Source organism: Nomascus leucogenys, chromosome 10 (assembly GCF_006542625.1).
Source record: "Nomascus leucogenys isolate Asia chromosome 10, Asia_NLE_v1, whole genome shotgun sequence".
Lineage (NCBI taxonomy): Eukaryota > Metazoa > Chordata > Mammalia > Primates > Hylobatidae > Nomascus > Nomascus leucogenys.
Genome location: NC_044390.1, coordinates 81027975 through 81050291, shown reverse-complemented (window position 1 = coordinate 81050291; position 22317 = coordinate 81027975). Strand labels below are relative to the sequence as shown.

Below are 22317 nucleotides of genomic sequence, written 5' to 3'. Positions count from 1 at the left end.
TATCGGCAAGTTCCTTCTAAGATCTAACACTGATCTTTCAGCTCCTCCTTAAGCTTCAGTTCTCTCTTGTCCTGTTCTTAGAAGGAAGGAAGAAACCTGCTCACCGTAGCCATTTCTCTGACTCTGAAGAATAATAGGATTTCTGAAGCTTCTAGAGTCTTCTTGGGTGGCGTTTCATTTGTCGTGCTGATGTCTGCCTGGAAACCCCTGACCACAGCTGTGACCTCCCCCAAGGCCCTTCAGCTGCCTGGAATGGGATCCCCAGCTCCCTGATCCCTGCCCACGATCCCTGGTAGATCCAGGATGCCCTTCTGTCCCAGCTTTCCCTGCTGAACTCTCAAATGCCACTTTTGCAGGCCACAAAAGCATGGCTTCTGCAGCCTCTCCTCAACAGCGTTTTTCTCTACCTTTTAATTATTTTTCTCGCCTTTCTCCGGACCCTCAGCTGCTTACCATGCACAGAGCATCCACAGCTTGCAATGTGCTGCAGAGAGGAAGGAATTAACCTCAACAGTCTCTCTCTCTCTCTTTCTCTCTCACACCACCCCCCAACCCCTTCTCTCCTTCTCATACACACACACACACACACACACACACACACACAGAGTCTGGCTTACCAGAAATCTGGGCAGAGGTCATTGAGACCATCAAGGGATAGGATATTATAGCCCTGTGGGCAGAAGTAGAGGGTTTGCACACAGTGTGGGCAAAAGGAACTGGGACTCGGTCTACCCCCACCTTGCCTGGTGGTCTTAGGGAAGTCACTGGACCCCTGGGAGTCCACACAGGGCATTCCTAGCCACCCTGCATGGGGCCTTCCTGCTTCACCCCAGACCTGGCCGAGACTTGGGAAGAAAGAGGCCCCAGCTCTTGCAAGTGGCCAGTCCCCATCCAGATGATGCAAGGGGGTTGAGTCATTGTGCAGCAGAAAGAGAGCTTGGGCTTAACGTCAGACATGCCTGGATTCACATTCTAACGCTGCTGCCTGTGAGGAGGGACCTCTGGCTCCCAGAGCCTCGGTTTCTTCATCTGTAACATGGGAATGATAAGGCTAACAATAGTTCACATTTGTTCTATGTGTATTTCATTGCACCCTCATCACCACCCTCTGAGGGTAAGTATAATTTACCCATGGTAATATCTACCTTCCAGGGCTACCATTTGCTTGTTTATTCGTTCCAAAATACCTTCAGGCTTCTACGCTGAGCCAGACGCTGGGCTTACTGCCACAGGTCCAGTGATGAGCAAGATAGATGGGGCCTGGACTCTTGCGGAGCTGAGCCCTAGCCCCGGCCAGGGAAGGCGTGCACCCCACAGAGCCCTGGTCGGGGAGGACAGTGAGTGGTGACACTGTGGATGGGGACAGTCACCCCAGCCTCGAGGGTTCAGGAAAGACATCTCGGGGCTAGTGCAGTTAGGTGAGGCCAAGGCAGGGACGGACGAACCAGCTCACCCAGTGGCTGTCTATGGCCGTGTTGAGAAAGCACCCAGCCTGGTCTTCCCTGTGCCTCTCAGTTGCCTCATACCAGCTCTGAACGCTCTCAGGCTCCAGCCCCTTAGCCACCGGATGTGCCATCCCTGTGGTCCCAGTGGGCTTCTGAAGACTTAGACCCAAAGAACCGTTCATCTGAACGAGCCTACAAGAAAATTTGTCCATGCCCTGCCCTCCCTATTCAAAGCCAGCATGGCAGAGGGGCTTTGGTGGAGGGAAGAGAGACAGTGTCTGTCATGGGATGCATCCGCCTTTAGGTGGCAGAATGAAGCAGGGTTTGCGGACTTGACTCCTCAGCTCTCCAACCTCACCTTGTCCCCACCTGCCCAGCCTCTGGTCCCCAGCCCCGGCCCCCTCCATCAGAGAAACCTGACCAGGCTCCACTCCCCGAGTTCCTGGCTCCTTCCCCTCCCCGGGAGGCTGGCCTTGTCACCAGTGCCTCTCTGCTGTTTCTCGTTGCCTGCACAGAGGAGGCACCAGGAGGGGGGAGCAGAGCTGCTGGGGAGAGCTCCGAGGAGACGTGCAGATTCATTTTGAGGATTCATAATGCCGCATTTACACACCGTCCTGCCTTCAGAAATTGGGCTGGCAGATGCCTGGTCATGCTGGCAGGGTTGTGGGTTAACGCTGCGGATTTAGCTTATATCATTTCACGAGAGCTTACGGCCTTTACTGTGTTTTTTACCCAATCGGTCTTTGGCCCCGAAGCATCCTAGACCATCGTGCATATGTGTGAGTGCCCAGGCGGCCGCAAGTGTGTGTAGATTTTCAAATAAAATAATACCTCTCTTCAGATGCCGTGCACATTAAATATTTATCGGTAGCAATTTGTGCGTATATATTTGATAAATGGACATTAGGAAGGGATTGGGGGGTGGGAAGTGAGACAGGGAGGCAAGGGAGGCCTGAGAAAGCCCTACCCCTTTGTCCTACAATTTCTCAAAGGTTTAACCTGGAGGAGAGGAGAGGAGGGAACCAGGGGGGATGATCCAAGGCTGTGGTTACCAGTTTGATCCCTGTCAGGAGGAGCCAAGCCATTTTCTTCTCCAGAGCTTTACCTGACTTTGGCTTAGAAGATACCAAAATGAAAGCTCAGAGGGAGGGGAAGCAGGGTTTAGAGGGAGTAGCTGCGTGTCATTTGAGCGCTGAAGAAACACATGTCCCAGGTCCCAGTTCCAGGAGAAAGGGCCCCATCCCATTTGCTCAGCCTGGGGTCGCCGTGTGCTCAGCTCAGACATACAGGCAGTTTGGAAAGGTCAGGCAATCCTGCTGATCACATGTCCAGAGCCCCGACTCGCACACATGGGCAGCCCCTTGCCCTGGCCAGGCCCCCCAACCGGAGCCTGGCTACTTGTGTACTAGGCAGGGTCCTCCCCAGTGCATAGTTACTCCACAGGGAAGTGGGGCCCCATGGGGGCAGGGAGTCTCTGGCTGGTTGCAGAGGAACTGAAAATTCTCCATTCACATCTCTAGCCTGATTGTTTCCTCCCTGCCCTGCCTGATGGCCCGGGCATGGGAGGAGAAGGCCGCTCATGCCCCTGAGCTGACATGTGCGAGCGTCTGTGTGCCTGCATGCACTTGTCTTTTATAACCCAAAGGGATTTACGTGTGAGAATCAGTCCTGCCTTTCCGACCTCCCTTGCATGCCTCTATTCTTAAACCCCTATGTCTTACCTTTTGTTTCTAGCACCTTCGGGGAGTTGAAGACGGTCCGCCTGCCAAAGAAGATGACTGGGACAGGCACACACAGAGGCTTCGGCTTTGTGGACTTCCTCACCAAGCAGGATGCGAAGGTGAGACCGTGACTCCGTTCCCCACCTGTCCGGGCCTCCGCTTTCCAGTACCCATTGTAGGAGAGGCAGCCAGGCCGCTAACACACACAGAGTCACCTCCCCATGCAGGTGTTCTTGTTTTGCCTTTGATTCTGCTTAATGTGTACAACATCCTTGGAGAAGATCCTGGGAGGGTTGTATTTGGAGGAAGGGGCAGCTTCTGTGTCCCCTTCCCTCCCCCGGTTTCACATATGCAGGAACCTGGGACATAAACTGGGGATGGGAAGCAAATGGGTTTCCCAGGCCTCTCCACATCATCAAGAAAATTCCTCAGTTCAGGTGGCCCCCTGGGGTAGGCAGTATGGGAAATGCCACTCAGAACAGTGTGGAGAGGGCAGAGCACTTGGAAAGGAGAGTAAGAGACACCCAAGAAGCAGCCACAGGAATGCGTCTTTCCCTTCCTTTTTTCCGCTCATGGCCAGGGCTTCTGTTTTGTGCTGGTTATCTGTGAGGTCAGCCCCGGCAGGTGCAGCTGCATGCAAGCGTGCGTACCAAAATCTCTCCAGGCTCCTTGAGAACCTTTTATTTTTGAAGCAAGGCGGCATCTCCAAATTGGTTCAGTGCAGCACAGTCAGGCTTTGCTCCTGCAGTGGGTGCTGGGCCCAGCTGCCGATGTGGAGCAGAGCCTGTGTGAACAACAGAAGCCACTGCCCTCGTGGCACTGAGCTCCAGGTCAGAATCCAGAAGGAAGGTGGCTGCAGAGCTGTCACAGGGGGCTGCCTTCCATGAGCTCTGCCCACAGGTGGCCTGTCCCCTCTCTCAGCCTCACTGTTCCTCAAGGCTAAAATAAAGTGACAAGGAGTTCTCATTAATGGCTGGGATCCCCTCCACCTCTGACGAGCTGTTCCTCAGAATAACAGTGAACATTTCCTGGAGTCATAGCCATTGGGCTTTAGCAGGCTGGCATCACAAGAGGCCCAGGGGGTGGGTCAGCTGTGCAGAGCCAAAGGTGGCAGCTCCGGGACACAGCTGCAGCCTTTGTGGGCCCTGGGAACATGCACAGGCAGAGAAGGCACATGGGGACCCTCGGAGAGCCTCGCCAGCCACCTTTGTCTCAGAGTCTTGAGCTCAAATGCCTGTTTTGTTGACACATGGCCATATTTGTCTGGACATCTGCTCCTCTCTCCTGGCTGGCAGCCTTTCCCTCGCCTCTCATCAGAGACAGCAGGGGACACACCTTGCATGCAGTAGGTCATGGCCCTCACCCTCACAGCGGGGCAGGCACGTGGTGCCCTGCGTTGGCTCAGGGCAGCAGCGGAAGGCTGCCTTTCAGAGCTCCCACCCACGGCAGCTCAACCCACACTGGCCTTCCCTGTGCCACAGTTTTCTGATCTGTGAAACGGGAATGATGGCTGCGCTCCCCTCCCAGGGTTAGGGCAGGTGATGCATGGGAGACACTGACTCATTCCTGGCATGTGGTGGCTACTCGATACCGGTACACCATTTCCTTCTCATTGCCACCAGCCTGGTTCCTTCAGAGCCACCCTTGGTCCGTGGATTCGTGCACACATGTGATGCTCTGTGGACAGAAGAGAGTACAGGGCAGCATCTTTTCTCCACTGCATTCCATTGAGCTCTGGGTATCCGAGAGGATTGGGCAGTGATGGTGTAGAAGTGTTGTCATCTGTCTTATATCAGAGGTCCTATAGGAGGCTGTGCTTGGGGAAGAAATGAGGGATTCACTCTCTGCTCCTAAGAAATGTCTCTTACAAAGAACAATGCGAGAGCTTGTCATTACAACACAAACTTCAAAGCCAGACTGCCTGAGTTTGAACCCCAGGGCTGCCACGAATCTCCCGTGTGACCTTGGGCAAGTGACATCCTTTCTTTGTGCCTCAGTTCCCCCCCTCGTAAAATAGTCATAGGGTTTTCCATATTTTCACAGAGTCATTGTGAGGTTTGGATGCGGTGATAATTTAGAACAGGGCTTGGCCCCTACATACTGGCTGTTGGCTGTGATGAGGAGGCGGAAGGCGTTGGTGGTGACAGTGGTGATGGTCTGAAATAAGAAAGGGTGTTCCCTTCTTATTTGGCCACCCACTAGGCCTCTTTTCTCACCCACCCACTGGGCCTCTTGTGATGCCAACCTTAAATTTAAAGCCCAATGGGTGCACCTCCAGGAAACGCTCACTGCTGTTCTGAATGGCTTGTCAGAGGTGGAGGGGATCACAGCCATTGATCAGAGCAGAGAGCAAAGGCATCGGAGCCCCTTCACTGGAAGCCCTCTTTCAGCACCGAGAGGTTGATGCTGAGTTGACACAGCCCTTGTGACATGGAGGGTCCAACCAGGGCTGGGCCCCAGCTGTGAGCCCTTTGACATGTCACTGTTGGCTCAGTTTTGCTCTTCAACTTTATTAGGATAGAAGGTGGACTCCCAGGTAATCAAGGCAGTGAGTGCCATTGAGGAAGTTCACCCAGTGCCCAGGTGGCTCGCACTTGGCACCCCCAGGCCCGGCTGCGGATGTTCATTCTGAAGCCCAGCACAGCCCTCTAGTGATTTATGGAGGTGGCAGCTCCTCCCCCTCCATCCCTTCCCTGCCTTTACTCCGGGAGGAGAAAGGGCAGCCGAGGACAGTACAGGCTCAACTCACAGCCTCTGCAGGATTGGCCCTTCTCCCTGTCAGGTGGCTATTTCTGGCCCCTCCATCCCTGTAGTGACTCTTCCCTCTCCCACACTGGGGCTTGTGCCACGGAACGCACTGGTCTTCCAGGAAGGAGGAGCCCATCACAAGCACATCTTTCCTGCAAGGATCCCTTTGCTCTTTTTGTTTCCTGGGGAAGCTGCCATTGCTTTCTCCCTCCCCGGCTCCAGGTCTGTCTGGAGAACTTTATTGTCTTCTGAGTGGAACATTTAGCGCTCTCTGCTGACCCATAGAATCGTGCACACTGCATATTAGTGAATAGGATTCTGAATATTGTAAGTATCTAGTTAGCTCTCGAGGGTGGCCATGAGTTTGAAGAGGAAGAGCAATACTGCCAGAGACATGGAGTCAAAAGCACTGGTGATCTTTTCTATCTCAGCAGAAGGAATTAGTGAGAACCCAGGGCTGGTAGAGGATCGTCCATGATCCCAGCCTCTCAGGGCCGGCTCCCATGCATCCTCCCCCTGTTGAAGCTCTTAGGGAAGGAGATTTCCTTCAGAAACCCTTCCCAGGGCTCAGTTCAACCCTGACCCACTCAGATTCCCTGCCAAGGGCATTGATCCCATTTCCTGTCATGGCACCCTCAATGAAGATAAATAGTTGCCCCCTGTGTTGGCATCAGCCGCCTCTTGAGCCAGGAGGTCTGCCCCAGCAATCCTCAGATGGGAGGAAAGAAGGGACTGGGATAGGCTGAAAGGAGGGGGCAGCCGAGCTCATTGTAGTAGCTGAGGCTGGAAAAGGAGTGGAGAAATGAATGGTTTCTGGGAGGGGCCATTGCTGCGGCTTGATCCCCAGTATCTTGACTCCCAGAACAGTGCTCTTTCGCCATCATCCACCAGTCCATTTGCCTGCTGACAGAGGATAGAAGAGTTAAGGCATCCCCTCAACACCACAGTCCCTGCTGTGGCCCTGAGCATATACCGTCTCCACCGTCCCTGAACTGAGGGGTTCTGAGTTGTCTGACATTTCTCCATGAGACCCACATCCCACTGTGCATATCCTCGAGGGCTCTGTGATATCCATCAAGCCCCTTCTGGATTCAGCACACATACCCCCAAACTGGAAAGAGAATCCTAGCAAGAGGCTCCTCGAAGGCTGTTATGGCAGAGCTCAGAGTAACCAGGCAACTGATGATAATAGCAAGAGGCTCCTGTGAGCGCGCCAGCTTTGTATGTGACATTCACCGCACTCGCACTGCCCCACCCCAACCTGCAGCAGCCCCAGCATCAGGCGGGAGATTTGCATCCAGTCTCCCTCCCCAGTCTTGCTGAGCATTTGCTAAGCTCCAGCACTGAAGCCACCGTGGAGCCCTATGAATTGATGGGAAGCCCAGACCCCGGTCTGTTACTGAGCTGCTCCAGTGAACTGGGGGTAGGTCCTGACCATCTGCCCTCATCACGGGCCCTGGTGACCAGAGGCCTGCTCAGAGGAAGCAGGATCGATGAGCTGGCATATTCTCCCACCCTAGGATATTCTATCAGCCCCTGATGTCCCGGGCAGTAAATGTCAGTCCCTCTGAAAGTGCTGGTGTTATCTAAACCTCCAGGTGTGATGATCCGGCATTTCTTAAAGAGCCTTCCCTACATGTGGAGGGAAGCAGGGGACAGAGGTTGATGGGGGAAGGAGAATGGGGGTGGTGTAGGAAGTCAAGGACTCAAGCAGGACTGCATCCTGAATGCAGTGGTCTCCTGGGTGGCCTGGGTCTACACCGTGTGCACAGCTGTCAGTTGTGTCATCAGCGCCGTACAACCAGGGGACCGCACGACCTGGAAGTTTCTAAAAGGGCAATATCTTTGAGTTGATAAAAACTATCAACTTCTGGAAGCCCGTATTTGGCAGGGATGGTATAGGATATTTGAATATGTAAGTTTTAATCGTCATGGGACCCTAGGAGATAGGTGGTAGGAGGCCATTTGACAGCTGGGGAAACCAAGGCTCAAAGGGATAAAGTTGCTTGCTCAAGATCATATAGTGGTACTTGGCAGAGCTGGGAAAAATCTAATTCCAAAGCTTGTATTCAGGGATTCCTCCTCCCTTCATTCACTGATTCACTTAAATTCTGTGTATCTCCACGCCAGGCTCTGGGTAGTGCCCCTTCTCCCTACCATGCCCACCACCTCTCACCCAGCCCTGACACCTCACCAAGGAGAAGGACTCTGCAATTAGAGGGACACTTTGGAGGAAGGCCAAGAGGTTGTCCCTTAAAACTTCTCTTGGGAACAAGTCCAGAATGAAATCAACTCCCCCTAGCCCCCAGAGGAGGAGTGGGCAGTCAGTCAGCTGCCCGTACTAGCACACACTACCGTGCTGCCTTCCAGCCATGCCAATCCCCAGGAGTAGCCTCACCAAGAAGGCAGCAGCCTTTCACCTGGGCAGCTGTACTGGGGACTCCCTACCAGGTACACTCATCCCCATTGGCTGAGTGGCCACCAATAGCCATTGGGATTCCATTTAGAAGCCACCACCTCCTCTCTCTTTACCCAGACCAGGCTGGTCCTGAAGGAAGAAAGGAAGGGCAACACGGAAGGGGAAGACCACAAAGAATAGACTTGCAGCCCAGAAGCCAGAATATTAATTTTTTCCTATGCAATGCGCCTTTAATTTTTCCCTTCCCCAGGCCTGCCGTGCCTTTGTACTTTTGCAGTTGCAGCTGTTTTTATTTGCCGCCGCTGCTGTTGTTTTAAAAGGTCTATTTTCACATGGAATGTTATCCGATTAGCAGAGCAATGTGTTGGCTTAAATAAACACTTGGGGGGAGCCGGCGGTAGGGAGACGCGATGGTGGTTGGCGTTGGCAGGCAGAGCTGTTCTCACTGTGGTAAACAACCACAGCTTTCATTGTAGGGTCGCACCAGTTAATGTCTCCTTCCTCACTTCTCACTTTTCCACTCTGCCAAGGGTGGGGGCAGAGGAAGGGATGTGGATATGTGGCCCAGGCCCTCCCCAGCCTGGGGGATGCTAGTGTTTTGGCAGAGGCTCGCACTGGGCCTCTCGAGGAATGTTCTGTCAGCCTACTGTCTTCACCTGGAAGATTCTAGCCAAACAGGACCTGTAGTGGAAGGGACCAATGATGAGCGAGCTGGACAAAGCTCATTAAGCAGCGACAGCCTTCCTCCTCGCCGGGTGCCCGGCGCACCCAGCACAGTGCTGGGCCGTGTTGTGTGCACAGTAAGCCATCGCTGTTAGATTGTGAGTGGTGTGCGTTCAACACATGTTTGTTTAAACTGAGTGCAGAGAAGGAGGAGCATGCTGCACGGTGGTTAGTGTGGCCTGTGACATCAAGCGGCCTCTTTGCAGCTGTGAGAACATGGACAAGGGACTTCAGATCCCTCTAGCCCAAGTGACTTGTCCCCACACAGGCAATAATAAGGCTGCCCTTGAGGCATTTGTGAAGATGAAGCAGAATGTTGCATGCAAAGCATTTAACACAGGCTGTGGCACATGACACCAAAGAAGTGAGGGTGGCTGAGTGTTCCTCTGGACCCCCGGGGATCAGAGGGGCTGCAGCCTGAAACCTAGGTGTCCATTGTCCTATGTGTCCCAAAATGTTAACTGAAAGCAAATTCAGGAATTGGAGTTTTGTCCCCACTTTTCTGTTCAGGTGTGCATGTGATGTGCGCTCATGACTGTTTTGTAATTGTGGGCTTTTGCCAAGTTTTCTTCAGCAGAGCCCTGAAGGAATTGAAAATATGTTTGAATCCCGAGCTTGCATTTCAAGGCAGGCTCAGCCAGCACACATATGTATGGGCTGAGACCTGGGATCAGGACAGGCTGCCCTCCTCAGACGGGCAGGTGAGCAGCCCTTGTGGCCAAGACGCAGTGCCAGGACGGACCCCCCTGCTAATTATGTCCCTGGAGCTTCTGTGCAGACTGAGGACTGCACAGTCCTACAGAGATCAGAGTAAGAAGGGCTCAGGTTCAGACGTCCTCATTTCAGATTTATCCAGCAGGCAGTACTAGTCATCAAGGAAAGGTAAAACTCCCAGCCAAGTTTGACAGCCTTCCTCCCTTTTAACAGCATTAAAATAATTTTTTTTTTTTGAGACAATCCCATTCTGTCGCCCAGGCTGGAGTGCAGTGGCACGTTCTCTGCTCCCTGCAACCTCCACCTCCTCAGTTCAAGCGATTCTTCTGCCTCAGCTTCCCAAGTAGCTAGGATCACAGGCGTGCGCCCCCATGCCCAGCTAATTTTTGTATTTTTAGTAGAGACGGGGTTTCTGCATGTTGGCCAGGCTAGTCTCGAATTCCTGGCCTCAAGTGATTCCCCCCGCCTCGGCTTCCCAAAGCGCTCGGATTACAGGCATGGGCCACCGCACCCAGCCTAAAATAATGTAAATTTAAAAAAAAAAAAAAAAAAAAAAAAAAACTTTACCACAAATGGCACCAGCAACAGGTACCAGGAATTAGGCCCTTCCCATTATGCCAGGCGTTGGGCTAAAGGAAGAGTTGCTGTCTTATTTATGCTTCCCAGCAGCTCTGAGAGGCTGAAGCATCCCCATTTTGCAGTTGAAAAAGTGAAAACTCAGAGAAGTTTATTGAAAGCAGCAGGCCCAGGCCTGTGCCTGAGGGGAGCCCAGAGCCTCAGCAGCCCGTGCTGCCCGTGGCCTTGTGGCTTGGTGCCCTTGGGTCCCTGGCATTGGCCTTCTCTCCCTAGTGGCTCTCTTTCCTCTCCCAGGGGTGCTATAAACTTGCAGAGGTCCGAAGTGTGTCCCACCTTTGTCTCCTCGTCTCGTGTGTTTGCCTCACAATCAGCTCCCCAGAGACTTTGAGTTGAATTGCACTGAGCTGAGCGAGCTAGGGAATGAATGAATGAATGAATGAGAGGGAGAGGACCCTCTTTGTCTGAAGAGTTCAGACAGCATCGCCCAGAAGCGGACCCTGAATGTCTGTCCTAGAAGTTCACCGTCAGCTCCATGGTGTCATTTCTGGGAAGGGACCGGGATGGGAGCCACCCAAGATTGTTCAGGGAGCTTGACTTATTCTGGGCAAACTCCTGCCTAGCAGACAGCTACCCTGTAAGGACGGAAGCAGCTAGTGAGGTTTGCTGAGAGCTTACTCACAAGACAGTGGGAGCCTTGGGACGCGAAGGAAAGGATCTCTCTCTCTCTCAGGGTGATGGCGTTAAAACACCCCAGGGAGGCAGACCCTCCTCCCAGAAGTCCTTGGCCTCAATTTTTTGACCACCTCTGCAGAGAGCCCCCAACAGTGCCAGCCACTTACTCTAGGTGTTGGGGGCACAGCGGATTTCGGAGGGGTTGGTGTTGTCCTTGTTTGGACAGATTTAGCGTCTGCTGAGAGATGCAGCCCTCTGGCTTTGCCAGAGACAGCTCCCTGAGGAGCAGAAGGGGCCAGGAGAATGCCTTAGAGTTCTAAAGACAGGAATACTGTCCTCAGCTGTGCCCAGAAGCCGTGGCCCTGGGCAGTTCTTTGCAGCCCCTTGGGATGGGAGTCCTGCCAAGGGCGTGCAATGCCTTTTGTTGCTGAGAGGAGGTCTATCTCCAGGGAAGCTGCAGAAAGGTCAGGCCCAGTGCTGCACTGGCAGCCTTCCAATGCCTTCCCAGTTCTTGAAAGAGGCCGCCAGGCCAGGCCACAGTCTAGCCTGCGGCTGTCAACCCCACACCACCTTAGCAGATTGCCTTCTAAGGGAATTCAGAAAAGGCGGCAGGAGGCCAGGCCTCTTGATGCCTGGAGTCCGTGGCTTGAGTCAGAGGAGCTCAAAGAGCTGTGATTTCAGGACAGCAGAGCCAGAGAGCTGGATCATGAGGGCAGCCCTGGAGTCTGGCTAGACCTGCTCAGAGCTTTCCTGGGTAGGCCTCACATTCTGAGTAGGGCCAAGGCATGCAAGACACCCCATCTGAAGTAGGAAATCCAACTGTCCCCCGGTCAAGGCAAAGGGACTCCAGATCCTGCCAGGGATCTGGCAGGAAACAGAATCTACCCCCACCCCCAGGTGGTGTGAATGAAGAGGCGTTTACGGAGGCATAGGCAGGGCTAAGGGATTCCCCAGGGATGGCGAAGCCCCCAGAACTGTCGTCTCCCTTAGGCCAAGAGGAGGGTTGGAAGGAAAGCCAGGGCTGGAGCTGCCGAGGAGAGGCCTTGAGCAGGAGCTACAGCCCTGCACGGAGGGGCAGGGACGCAGCACCAACCTCTCTCCTCCCTCTTCCCCTCTTTCCTCCAATCTCCCAGCAGTGCCACCCATTTGCTTCACCTCAGTAGAAACCAGAGGCCAAGGGAGCCCTGGTCACACTGTGCGGAGTCGGCTTCCAAAGCATAGAGGATGGGGGAGGGGGGACCAGGAATAACCAGCCCTGGCCATCAGTGATGGCAGGAAGTGCTCCCAAGAGCGGGGGTGGCTTCTCTTCTGTGACATTCGTTTTGCTGGACTCCTGCATCCTCAGGGTTCTATGCTGGATCTTCAGGCCTCTCCAGCAGACCATCTGGGGGTCTGACATGCGATCTCTCGAGCCCTAGTGGTGCAGGTTCCTGTTCCCGTCCTGCAAAGCCCCAAGCCAGGCATGTTGGGAGCAGAGCCAGACCCAAGATTCTTTGTGTATCGTTTCAAAAGGCCAAATGTCCCACTCGTCTAGATGGTCGGGCACTGCCTGCTCTCTCAGAACGGGACATACTCCTATCCCCACTGCGTTTGTAGTCTGTAAAGTACAGGGGTTTGAAGGGAACTGTGGCAGGACATCTAAGCCAGCCCTCCGTCCCCAGCTAGGACCAGCCTAACCATCTGCCCCAGTCTGGAGATGTGTTCTCAGGACTCCCAGTGAAGGAGACGCCACAGTGTGCTTTGTGACCATTGACTGAGTGGCCTCTGCCCCAGCACCAGGCTGAGGATCTTAAGCATGGAGCACCTTCCCTCCAGGGTTCAAGGTTGAGTCAGGAAGACTGGCACACAGAAAGCATTATGGGGCAGGGAGCAGGTTCTGGAAATGGAGGCCGGGTATCCAGGGCACAGGAAGGGTGCCTGGCTGTTGCCTGTGCAGGAGGGGCAGAACCCTCCCTGGGCCGTCTGTGTAAGGGGCCAGAGACAACGTGTAGAGGCCAAAAAGGAAGAAGGAGAAGGAAGTTGACCTGCATACCAACCTTGGCCAGTGCCTCAGTTTCCCATTCATTGAAATGGGAGAATAATGTCTGTTCTCAGGAGTAGGCTGAGGTCATATGCTTGGAGTTCCGTGGAGCTAGGAGATAGGATCCATCCATGCTAAGAAGGCCTTCGACGCCACAAAAGGAAAATCAGACAGCAGGAGCCAGACTTGGAGAGGAGCAAAGGTCCAGTGACTCCTCAGTCTCCTGAGATGAACAAGCCCGGGGGCTGTTTTGGCAGAGGAGCACCATGCCTGCAGCTGAGGTTTAGAAAAACGCTTGGGAGAAGGTGGAGGTCAAGTTTCAATGGGGTCAAGTGTAGGCAGACACCAGGGAGGAGCTGCTAATGGACCTCTCTGCCTTGCACTTTTCCCTCTGTGATGGCTGGAACCTTCCAAGCTCCTCACAGTCTTTTCTGTGCCAACCCGAAAGCCCCTTGAGGCCCAGGCCTGCATCTTCCTCCTCCTCCCCACCCACCTTGCCCCTAGAATGTGTCAAATATAACAAGCTCTCGTTACGCTCTTTTAATGAAACACAATTACTCTGGATTATCCAAGGCCAATTTTAGCCTCAAATCACTGTCCTCACACCGCCTGCGACAGTTTGAGGCCACCACATTCCAGCCACCCAGGCAGTGGGCACTCGGGAACGCAACCTGATTTCGTATTAACCTGCAGGGACTAGAACTCAGCAGGGTAATTCTGCTATTTTTGGAGAACCACGTATTGTGCTCTAACTTCAAATACAAAAGAGCTTTTGTGTCTTACCTTCCCTTCTCCCTGCTCTTTAGCCTGATAATGAAAAGTGGAAGCATACATCATCATAATAACAGCCAATCTTAAGTGACACGTTATGTGCCAGGCAGTGTTCTAAGTGTCAGACTTAACGGTTCTCTGAATTCTCACTACTCTTTGCTGCTGCCCTCCTTTTACATATGAGGAAGCTCGGGCTCAGAGAGGTTCAGCAGCTTGCCTGAGATCACACAGCTCATAAGCACTGGAGCAGGGATTGAACCAAGGCAGGCCAGCAGCAGAGCCCACCCTCTAAACTGCCATGCCCCCTCCCCTCTTACTGTGAAGAGCTCTTCCAGAAAGAGGCCAATAACGTGTCAGAGGAGTGCAGAGGGAGGAGAGAGATTTGTGAGAGGTGATGTCGCAAAGAAGCCAGGAGAGGGAATTTTTAGTGACTCCTGCAATGAATAGAGATCTCCTGGGCTTTCTGTGGTACAGGAATGGAGAACTGGCTTCCAAGGGAGAGAAAGAAACATTGAAATTTGACAGTGGGAATCAGAGAGGCTGAGGTTGGGGCCTCTCACCCGGACCTACCTCCTGGGATCTTATTCCGTTCTTGAGAGTTCCAGCCTAGCATTCACCAGATGCATCCCCTTGGCCACCCCCACCCCACCGTGTCCCCGGAACCACAGCTCCTCAGGGACCCTGGAACATCCGCCACACCAGACTCCCCACCAATTCCTCTCCCCCGTCTTAAAACCCCAGCTCCCCTAGTCAAGCCATTTCTCTGCCTCGCCAGCTGAGAACGCGTGTGTTTTAAAGCTCTGAATGGGCCATTTCGGCTCGGAGTCCAGATGCATTTTTATATCCACATGAAAAAAAATGCAGAGGCTCTGCTGGCAGTCAGAAAGGGTTTTTTAAATTAAAGTTAAAAAAAAAAAAAAAAAAGGAAAGAAAAAGTTTTCTGCACCTGGTCCTTCTCAGAACAGCACAGAGGAGAACAAAGCATTTCTTTAATTTGGCTGCATGTCTAGTTTTAAAAAGATGCATGTTCTAGTCACCTCCCTTTTGTCTCTTCGGATTCATTTGTTTATTAAATGTATATTATGTGCTGCCGTCTGCTTGTTTCGTGTAAGTCCCACAGCCAGCCCCAACAGGGATGAGGAAACAGAGGCTCAAGATGTGGCAGTTGATTACCCAAGGGCACTGCGTCCTTTCCCTAGGGCTACAGTAACAAAACGCCACAGACCAGATGGCTTCAAACCACAGAAATGGGCTGGGTACAGTGGCTCAGGCCTGTAATCCCAGCACTTTGGGAAGCTGAGGCAGGAGGATCACTAGAGTTCAGGAGTTCAAGGCCAGCCTGAGCAATGTAGGGAGACCCTGTCTCTACAAAAAATTTAAAACTTAGCGAGGCATTGTAGCATGTGCCTGTGGTCCCAGCTACTCGGTAGGCCAAGATGAGAGGATTGCCTGAGCCCAGGAGTTCGAGGATGCAGTGAGCCATGATCAGTACACCACTGTACTCCAGCCTGGGTGACAGTGAGACCTTGCCTCAAAAAACATTTTAAAAATCCAGAAATGTGTCTCACAGTTCTGGAGGCCGGAAGCCCAAAATCAAGGTGCTGGCAGGATTGGTTCCTTCCAAGGGAAATCCCGTTTGGTGCCTCTCCCCTGGCTGCTGGAGACAGCTGGCATCCTTGGTTTGTAGACTCATCACCCAGTCTCTGCCCCCATCTCCCCATGGCATTCGCCATGTGTCTCTGTCTTCACATGGCCATCCAGTGACACTAGTCATTGGCTCAGGGCCTGCCATTCTCCAGTATGACCTCGTCTCGACTGTTTACATCTGCAACTACCTATTTCCAAATAAGGTCACATATACATGGGGTTAGGACTCAACATGGCCCCTCTTGCGGGACAGGGTCCGACCGTAAGTGCTACATTGTAGATAAGGAGCACAGTTGGATGGGTTCCCATCCAGGCCCTTCCCGTTACATGATGCCTCACGGCATAAAAGAAACGAGCAGCAAACCCCTCCTCTGCTTGTATCCACTGGTGCTCTCTGCAACGCAGAAGCAAAGCAAAGGGCCTTCGTAGCCACTGTTGCTCTCCACTGCCAATGCTCAAGCACCTGGAGCCTACTGCTCTTTAAACCAATGCCTGCCCGAAAGCTGTCTGCTGAGAGAAAGCAGCTGCAAATGTGATGTCTATGGTAACAAAACAACAGCAATGAGAAGTAACATCTATTGAGTAATTATGGTGTGCCCATACTGTTCTAGACGCTGTTAACTCATTTTTGTCCCTAGAACCCTTGAGATTGGCATATATGAACATACCCGTTTTATGGAAAAGGAAACAGAGTCCAGGAAGATTTATTTAACTTGCCCAAGATCTTCAAGTTAGGAATTGCAGGGTCTGTCCTTCCTGGGCAGGGTGACCTCAGACTCCAAGCTTTTGGCCACTAAGCTCATGGCCTCTCTGTGCCATGGGAGTGTTTGGGGATGAGCCCATCAAGTTAGGGCGTCCCCGTGCAGTGCCATTGAACTTGAGACCTAGCGATGCTTAAGACAGTACTGATCACTACTGTATGATTCCCTTCCTATGAAATGTCCAGAATATGCAAATCCATAGAGACAGAAAGCAGACTGGTGGTTGCCAGGGGCTGGGGGACTGCTAGCTAAGGGGTGTGGGGTTTCCTTTGAGGGTGATGAGAATGTTCTAAAATTGATTTGATGACATTTTGCACAGCTCTGTGATTATACTAAAACCCATTGAATTGTATTCAGACAAGCAGTGTATACAGTATGTGAATTCTGTCTCAGTATAGCTGTTAAAAAGCAGAAAGAGGGAACCAGGCAGCATGTGGGATTCGGGAACGGCAAAGAGTAAGCGGGAACAGCCTGTGCCAGGACCCAGGCTGCTGAGCTGGGGGTGGGAGCTGGGAGCGCAGGGCTGGGGGAACCAGCAAGGAGGCAAAGGGCACTGTCAGCAGAGATAGAAGGGGCCCCTTCAAGAGCAGCGTGGGGGACAGAGTCACCAGGGCAGTGAAGGAGAGCGACACCCAGTGACACCCAGAGGCCTGCACGCTTGTCGTCCAGCGGCCGGCCAGGGCTCAGCTTTCTGAAGTGGCCACCGTGCAGACAGCCGGGTGGGAGGCGAGCCCACTAATGGGGTCGCCCTCCACAGATCGGATGACACGTGGCAAATAGATGGCTGCCTCGGCCCAGGCACCAATTACAGCCCAGACGGCAGATATATTGACTGCTCAGTCACTTGCAGCTTTCTCCCTGGGAATGCAACCCACTAATTAAATAGATGCTCCCAACCGCTCCCCAAACCCTCGCTGGAGATCAGATGTCATGGGGCCAGAACCTGGGCTTTGGCATCTGAGACGCGGGCAGGCAGCTGGCAGGCAGAGTGGAGTGTCTGCCGCACTGATCCAGCTGATGTGCAGTTTCGTTTCTTGTCCCTCTGCAGAGAGCCTTCAACGCCCTGTGTCACAGCACCCACTTGTACGGCCGGAGGCTGGTGCTGGAGTGGGCCGACTCCGAGGTGACCCTGCAGGCCCTGCGGCGGAAGACGGCTGCGCACTTTCACGGTAGGAGTGGAACGGTCTTCTGGGCTGACTCATGGGCCCCCTAGGGAACACAAGAGGTGGGTGGCGCATCTGAGAGAACTGCCCTCGACTCAGCAGGCTATGGGCACAAGGGCTGCCAAGCACCTCCTGCTGGGCATCCTCCCGCAGCCCCTCCAGACCTGCTCTCCACCTTTCTGGGCACTCCCTGCCAGAAGGCTGGCCTATGTGGAAGCATCTGGGTTCTGTGCCCTTTTGGGTTGCAGTCGGGTTGGGTCACTGGGGGCCTTGGCAGGAAGAGACAGAGGTCAGAGTGTTTATCCCTCCTTGCCTGCCAGGTTGCCAGGTCACAGCTCGTGGCTGCTGGCTCTGTCCTCACAGTGCTCTGTGTTCAGATTCCAGTGTCCGGCAGGGCAGGGATGCTCACAGCCTTCCTGGTGACCAGCCCTGGGGACCACACTCCTGCTGATCACTTTCCTCCATGACCCCGTCCACTTTCTGCCGGAGGGCTGATGCCCACAGGTCTCACTCACCTCTTACCCACCTTGGTGGTGTCATGTGGCCTCAGTGACTATTCAGGTGGTGGCCTGAAAATACTGAGCGCCCGCTGTGCCCTCATGCACCCACATGACAGTAACCAAGTAGGGCCCTAGGCTGAGGTGGAAGAGGCTGGGACACATTCCTCATCAGGTGGGCTAGAGAGGCTTCACTGCAGAGGTGACATCTGTACCCAACAAAGGGCTGCCTAAGCAGGAGGCCAGGGGCAGGGGAGACCCCAAGGTTGGAGCAAGCTCAGTATGTGTGAGAAACAGGGAGGCCGGCATGGCTGGAGGTGAGGGGAGGAGAGAGGGAGTAGATGAGGTCGGCAGGGCCTCGTCTTCTCCAAGAGGTTGTGTTGAGTCAGGTGAGGAGAGGTCGAGACAGCCCCAAGAATCGCTCTACCCTGGGCACATGGAAGGTATGGCAGGTGCCCCTTGCTGTCGGGTACACACCCTCCAAACTTGGGATATCAAGGGGTACTTGACCTTGATCCCCATTTCCACACCTCCGCCTCCCATCACAGAAGTGCTTTCACTGTGGCCTGGGCCCAGCAGCAAAAGGGCAGCGGCTGGCTTTCCACCCACTTTGGATCCCGCTTACTTGGCGATGGGTAACCCAGCTGGGGAGCTTCTCTGCCTTTTGCATGCCCAGAAAAGCCAGGCTCCATGATGGGGAACAGTCCTGTCTGTGGTGCCACCCGTGGTACTCTGAGGTCTTCCTGGCACGCCACCGCATTCCTCCCCACCTCATTGTCGCCTGGGTCCCAGATCTCAGGTGCTTTCCTGGATGGAGCCGCCATTGTGCCCTCATCCATCCCTTCTCTGTGGGCAGCTCAGGGCCTCAGGTGTCACCTGGGCACAGACTGGGGGTGTTTGCTGCCAGCATCCCCCAACCCCACTTCTCTGTGTAGACATGGAACCTGGAGCCAGGAGTGATTATTTCCTCGCCTGACTGGTGCAGCTCTGTTGCCAAACTAGGCAGCACGTTGGGAACAGTTTCTCTTACGGAGATGGGAGCCATCCAGTGGGGCCACTGGTCTTGCTTAGGGCGAAATGACTGGGCTTCTGAGAAGCAGTGTCTCAGCAATGCAGCAGGACTGCATCCCCCACAAGTGGACTTGGAACTCCAGAGATAGCAGGGAAGCCCCTTGATTCTAGCCCAGCTGCCACACGCTTCAGAACACTGCCTCCTGCCCATGCCTGTGGTCTTCCCAGACTCCTCCTTCCTCCCACCGCACCTCCCACAGAGTTCATTGTTCCCCAGACTCCAGACAGGATTCTGTGCCTTTGCATATGCTGTTCCCTCTGCTTAGAATGCCTTGCCCCTCACCTTTTCTTTTTTTTAATCTGATAAATGCCTTCAAAACCCAGATAGAATGACACCTCCTCCAGGAAGCCTTCCCTGTTCCCTCCCCCTCCACAGGTATCAGTAATTTCTCCATCCTCTACTCTCATCTTCTGTCGCCGTGCCTTCTTGCCATGTTGTAACTTATTTCTTTACGGTTTGTTATCCTCTCTGGACCCATGCCTCCCCCACGTGGGGGCTGTGTCATGCTCATCTCTCTTAGGGAGCAGTTCTTCCCTGGGTCCCCCATGCCCAGCACAGTACCTGGCACATGCCAGGCTCCCACTCTCAGACTGGGGAATATTTGAGCTGAGGCAAATGTGGAACCAGAGAAATGAAGGCTAAATACACAGTTGCAAGCTCACAACTCAATAAGACCCCAAATCCTGATGTGCAGAAAGAAAGCCTGTCCTTATCGACAACCATTGACAAGCCCAAATGCGCCCATCGGCAAATGTTTGTGTAAGGGACTCTTCCTGGAGCAGAGACGGGGGGCCCACCTCCCCCGCCACCCCCATCCCCCACCCCCGGGGGCCAGCCGAGGAGTGCAGGCTCAGCGGTTCTGCCCTGCCTTAGAGAGAAGCCCCCTTCAATAAATTGAGTTCCAAAGACAGCACTATTGCCTCGCCACAGTGGAAAGACTTGGCTGGCAGCATTTCTGTGGGATTGACTGTCTCCACAGCCACTTACCAGCCAGGCCAAGGCCGAGACAGGGGCAGATAGAATGATAACAATAACAAAGACAGTTCTTCATTTGCCTACATCTTCCCATTCACTCCCTAGCAGCTCTATGAGATGGGCACTATTAGCCCCATTTCACAGATGAGAGAACTGAGGCCTGCCAAGCACTGCAGTAATTTATGACGACTAGTGTTTATTAAGCACTTACTGTGCATCGGGGGCCGTCCTCCCACCGGCATCATCTCAGTGCTCACAGCAACTGTAGCAGCTGTAGGCAGTGCTGTGTCTACTCAGCGAGGAAGTGGCAGAGCTCAGATTTGATCTCCAGACCGGCTCTAGAGCCTCCCACCCCACCCACCGGCCCCAACTATGTTATACTAGCAAACATCACTCAAGAAAAAACTCCTGGCCGGGCGCAGTGGCTCAGGCCTGTAATCCCAGCACTTTGTGAGGCCGAGGTGGGTGGATCACTTGAGGTCAGGAATTTGAGACCAGCCTGGCCAACATGGTGAAACCCCATCTCTACTAAAAATACAAAAAAATAGCCAGGCTTGGTGGCGCATGCCTATAGTCCCAGCTACTTGGGAGGCTAAGGCAAGAGCATCACTTGAACCCAGGAGGTGGAGGTTACAGTAAGCCAAGATCATACCACTGCACTCCAGCCTGTGTGACAGAGTGAGACTCCATCTCAAAAAAGAAAAAGAGAAAGTCCCAGGCCCTCATTAAACCTGGGGTGTGTGAGCGTTTACTGACTGTATGACTTTGGCCCTTCTGACTCATCCAGACCATGAACCCAAGATCTGCAGGGTTCCTTCAGAAACTGAGAGAATGAACAACAAATCATAATGACGAACACTGCTGGCCCTTCAGAATTGGCACAGCATGTGCTCATAGAAGGCCCTGTCATGTGCATGTTTCGTTGTTCCCATTGTACAGATGAGGAAGCTGATATGCATAGGTGAAGTAAGGCCCCTCAGGGCGGGCTTGTGTGTCAGAGCCATGTGTTTCCACCCCTCTGAGTCCCTCTGAAGGAGCACTGCCCTCCCAGGTTCTGGAAGGGGACATCAGCTCTGGGCTTCCCAAGTATGTCAAAGATGAGCACGAAGGGACCCTTCCCCAGTGCCATGGGAGATGGGCCGAGGCCCCAGAGGGAACAGAATTCACACAGGAGCCTCATAGAAAGACCCTGTCATGCAGTGGCAGCTTACGGGGGTATAGGCAGTGCCAGCGGAGCAACAGGATGCTGGGGCTTCCAGAGAGGAGCAGCGTCAGAGCTCTTAACCACCCCAGGGGCTGAAAGGGCAGGGGAAGGAAGTGATGTTCCTGGGGTCCAGTGAGGACAGGAGCCTAGGAGCAGCTACCAGTGGGCACTGCAGTGTGGAGGGACACAGCCCCTGCCAGAGGACAGCAGCAAAGCTGGAAGAAGGGGCTGGGGACAGAACAGCTGCAGCTCTCTTCTCCTGCGGCTGTCTGCTCTCCGGCCACGGCCTCCCATCAGGCCATCCCACCTGTCGGCCACAGGCCCAAATTGTCCCTGTGACACATTCAGTAGGGTTCAGCCTTCCGGGGATGGAGCAGGACAGAGGATGGATGTGGAGGGACCAGACAGAGAATGTCCAGCGTGTATGGTGACCTACGTACATGTCAGGGCATGTTGCCAGGGGTAGGGGTTGTGTTTTCCTGGGGACAGGAGCAGCCCTGAGAAACAGTGCCCAGATTGGAGAGGATGCTGATATGGTCCTGGATGTGACCCATCCACAGGAATCAGGGCCAAGCACAGCAGAGTATCAGACCTCCCTGCTGGCCTCACCTGTGTGGACCAGGAAGAGGGGGCAAGAAGGTGGCCTAAGTTTGGAGCCAGAGAGTCTGAATTCCTCATTGCATTTTTCAGCAGTATTTTCCAAAGAAACATGATAATCTCTTGAAAACAAAAGAACACACTCTGTAGAATACAGCAAGATGTCAGATGGGGATTGTTTTTTAACTAAGAATCCGTGGAACTTTGTCTTCCAGTATGGCTGGCCTCGGAGGGACTGGGAACGCCTGGTAATTGTATTACCTGGTCCCAGTATGGCTGGCCTCAGAGGGACTGGGAACACCTGGTAATTAATTGCGTTTGTGTCTGGCAAGAGGATCTTTTGTTTTCATCAGATTTTCTAGGAGGTCATGGGCCCCAAAAGGTTTAGGAACCACCAGCTTAGGAAAAAGAGCATCAACTTTGGAGTCAGCAAGACCCAGATTCTGCATTCTGGCTGTGTGTCCCAGGAAAAGACCCGGATCCCGCATTCTGGCTGTGTGTCCCATGGCAAGACCCGGATTCTGCATTCTGGCTGTTGCCCTGGGGCAAGTCACTCCGCCCTGTGGGCTTCTGTTTTCTCATTTGAAAGATG

At 53.6% G+C, this 22317-nt stretch overlaps 1 protein-coding gene across 1 annotated transcript in view; it reads left to right on the top strand.

Annotated features, from left to right (window-relative positions):
• Positions 1 to 22317, top strand: part of RBM19 (RNA binding motif protein 19) — a 141831-nt gene that overhangs the window by 102192 nt on the left and 17322 nt on the right. Inside the window, exons 22-23 of the mRNA XM_003274428.2 lie at positions 3180 to 3285; positions 17266 to 17386. Coding sequence (XP_003274476.1) covers positions 3180 to 3285; positions 17266 to 17386 — 227 coding nt within the window. The remainder of the gene's footprint in view (positions 1 to 3179; positions 3286 to 17265; positions 17387 to 22317) is intronic.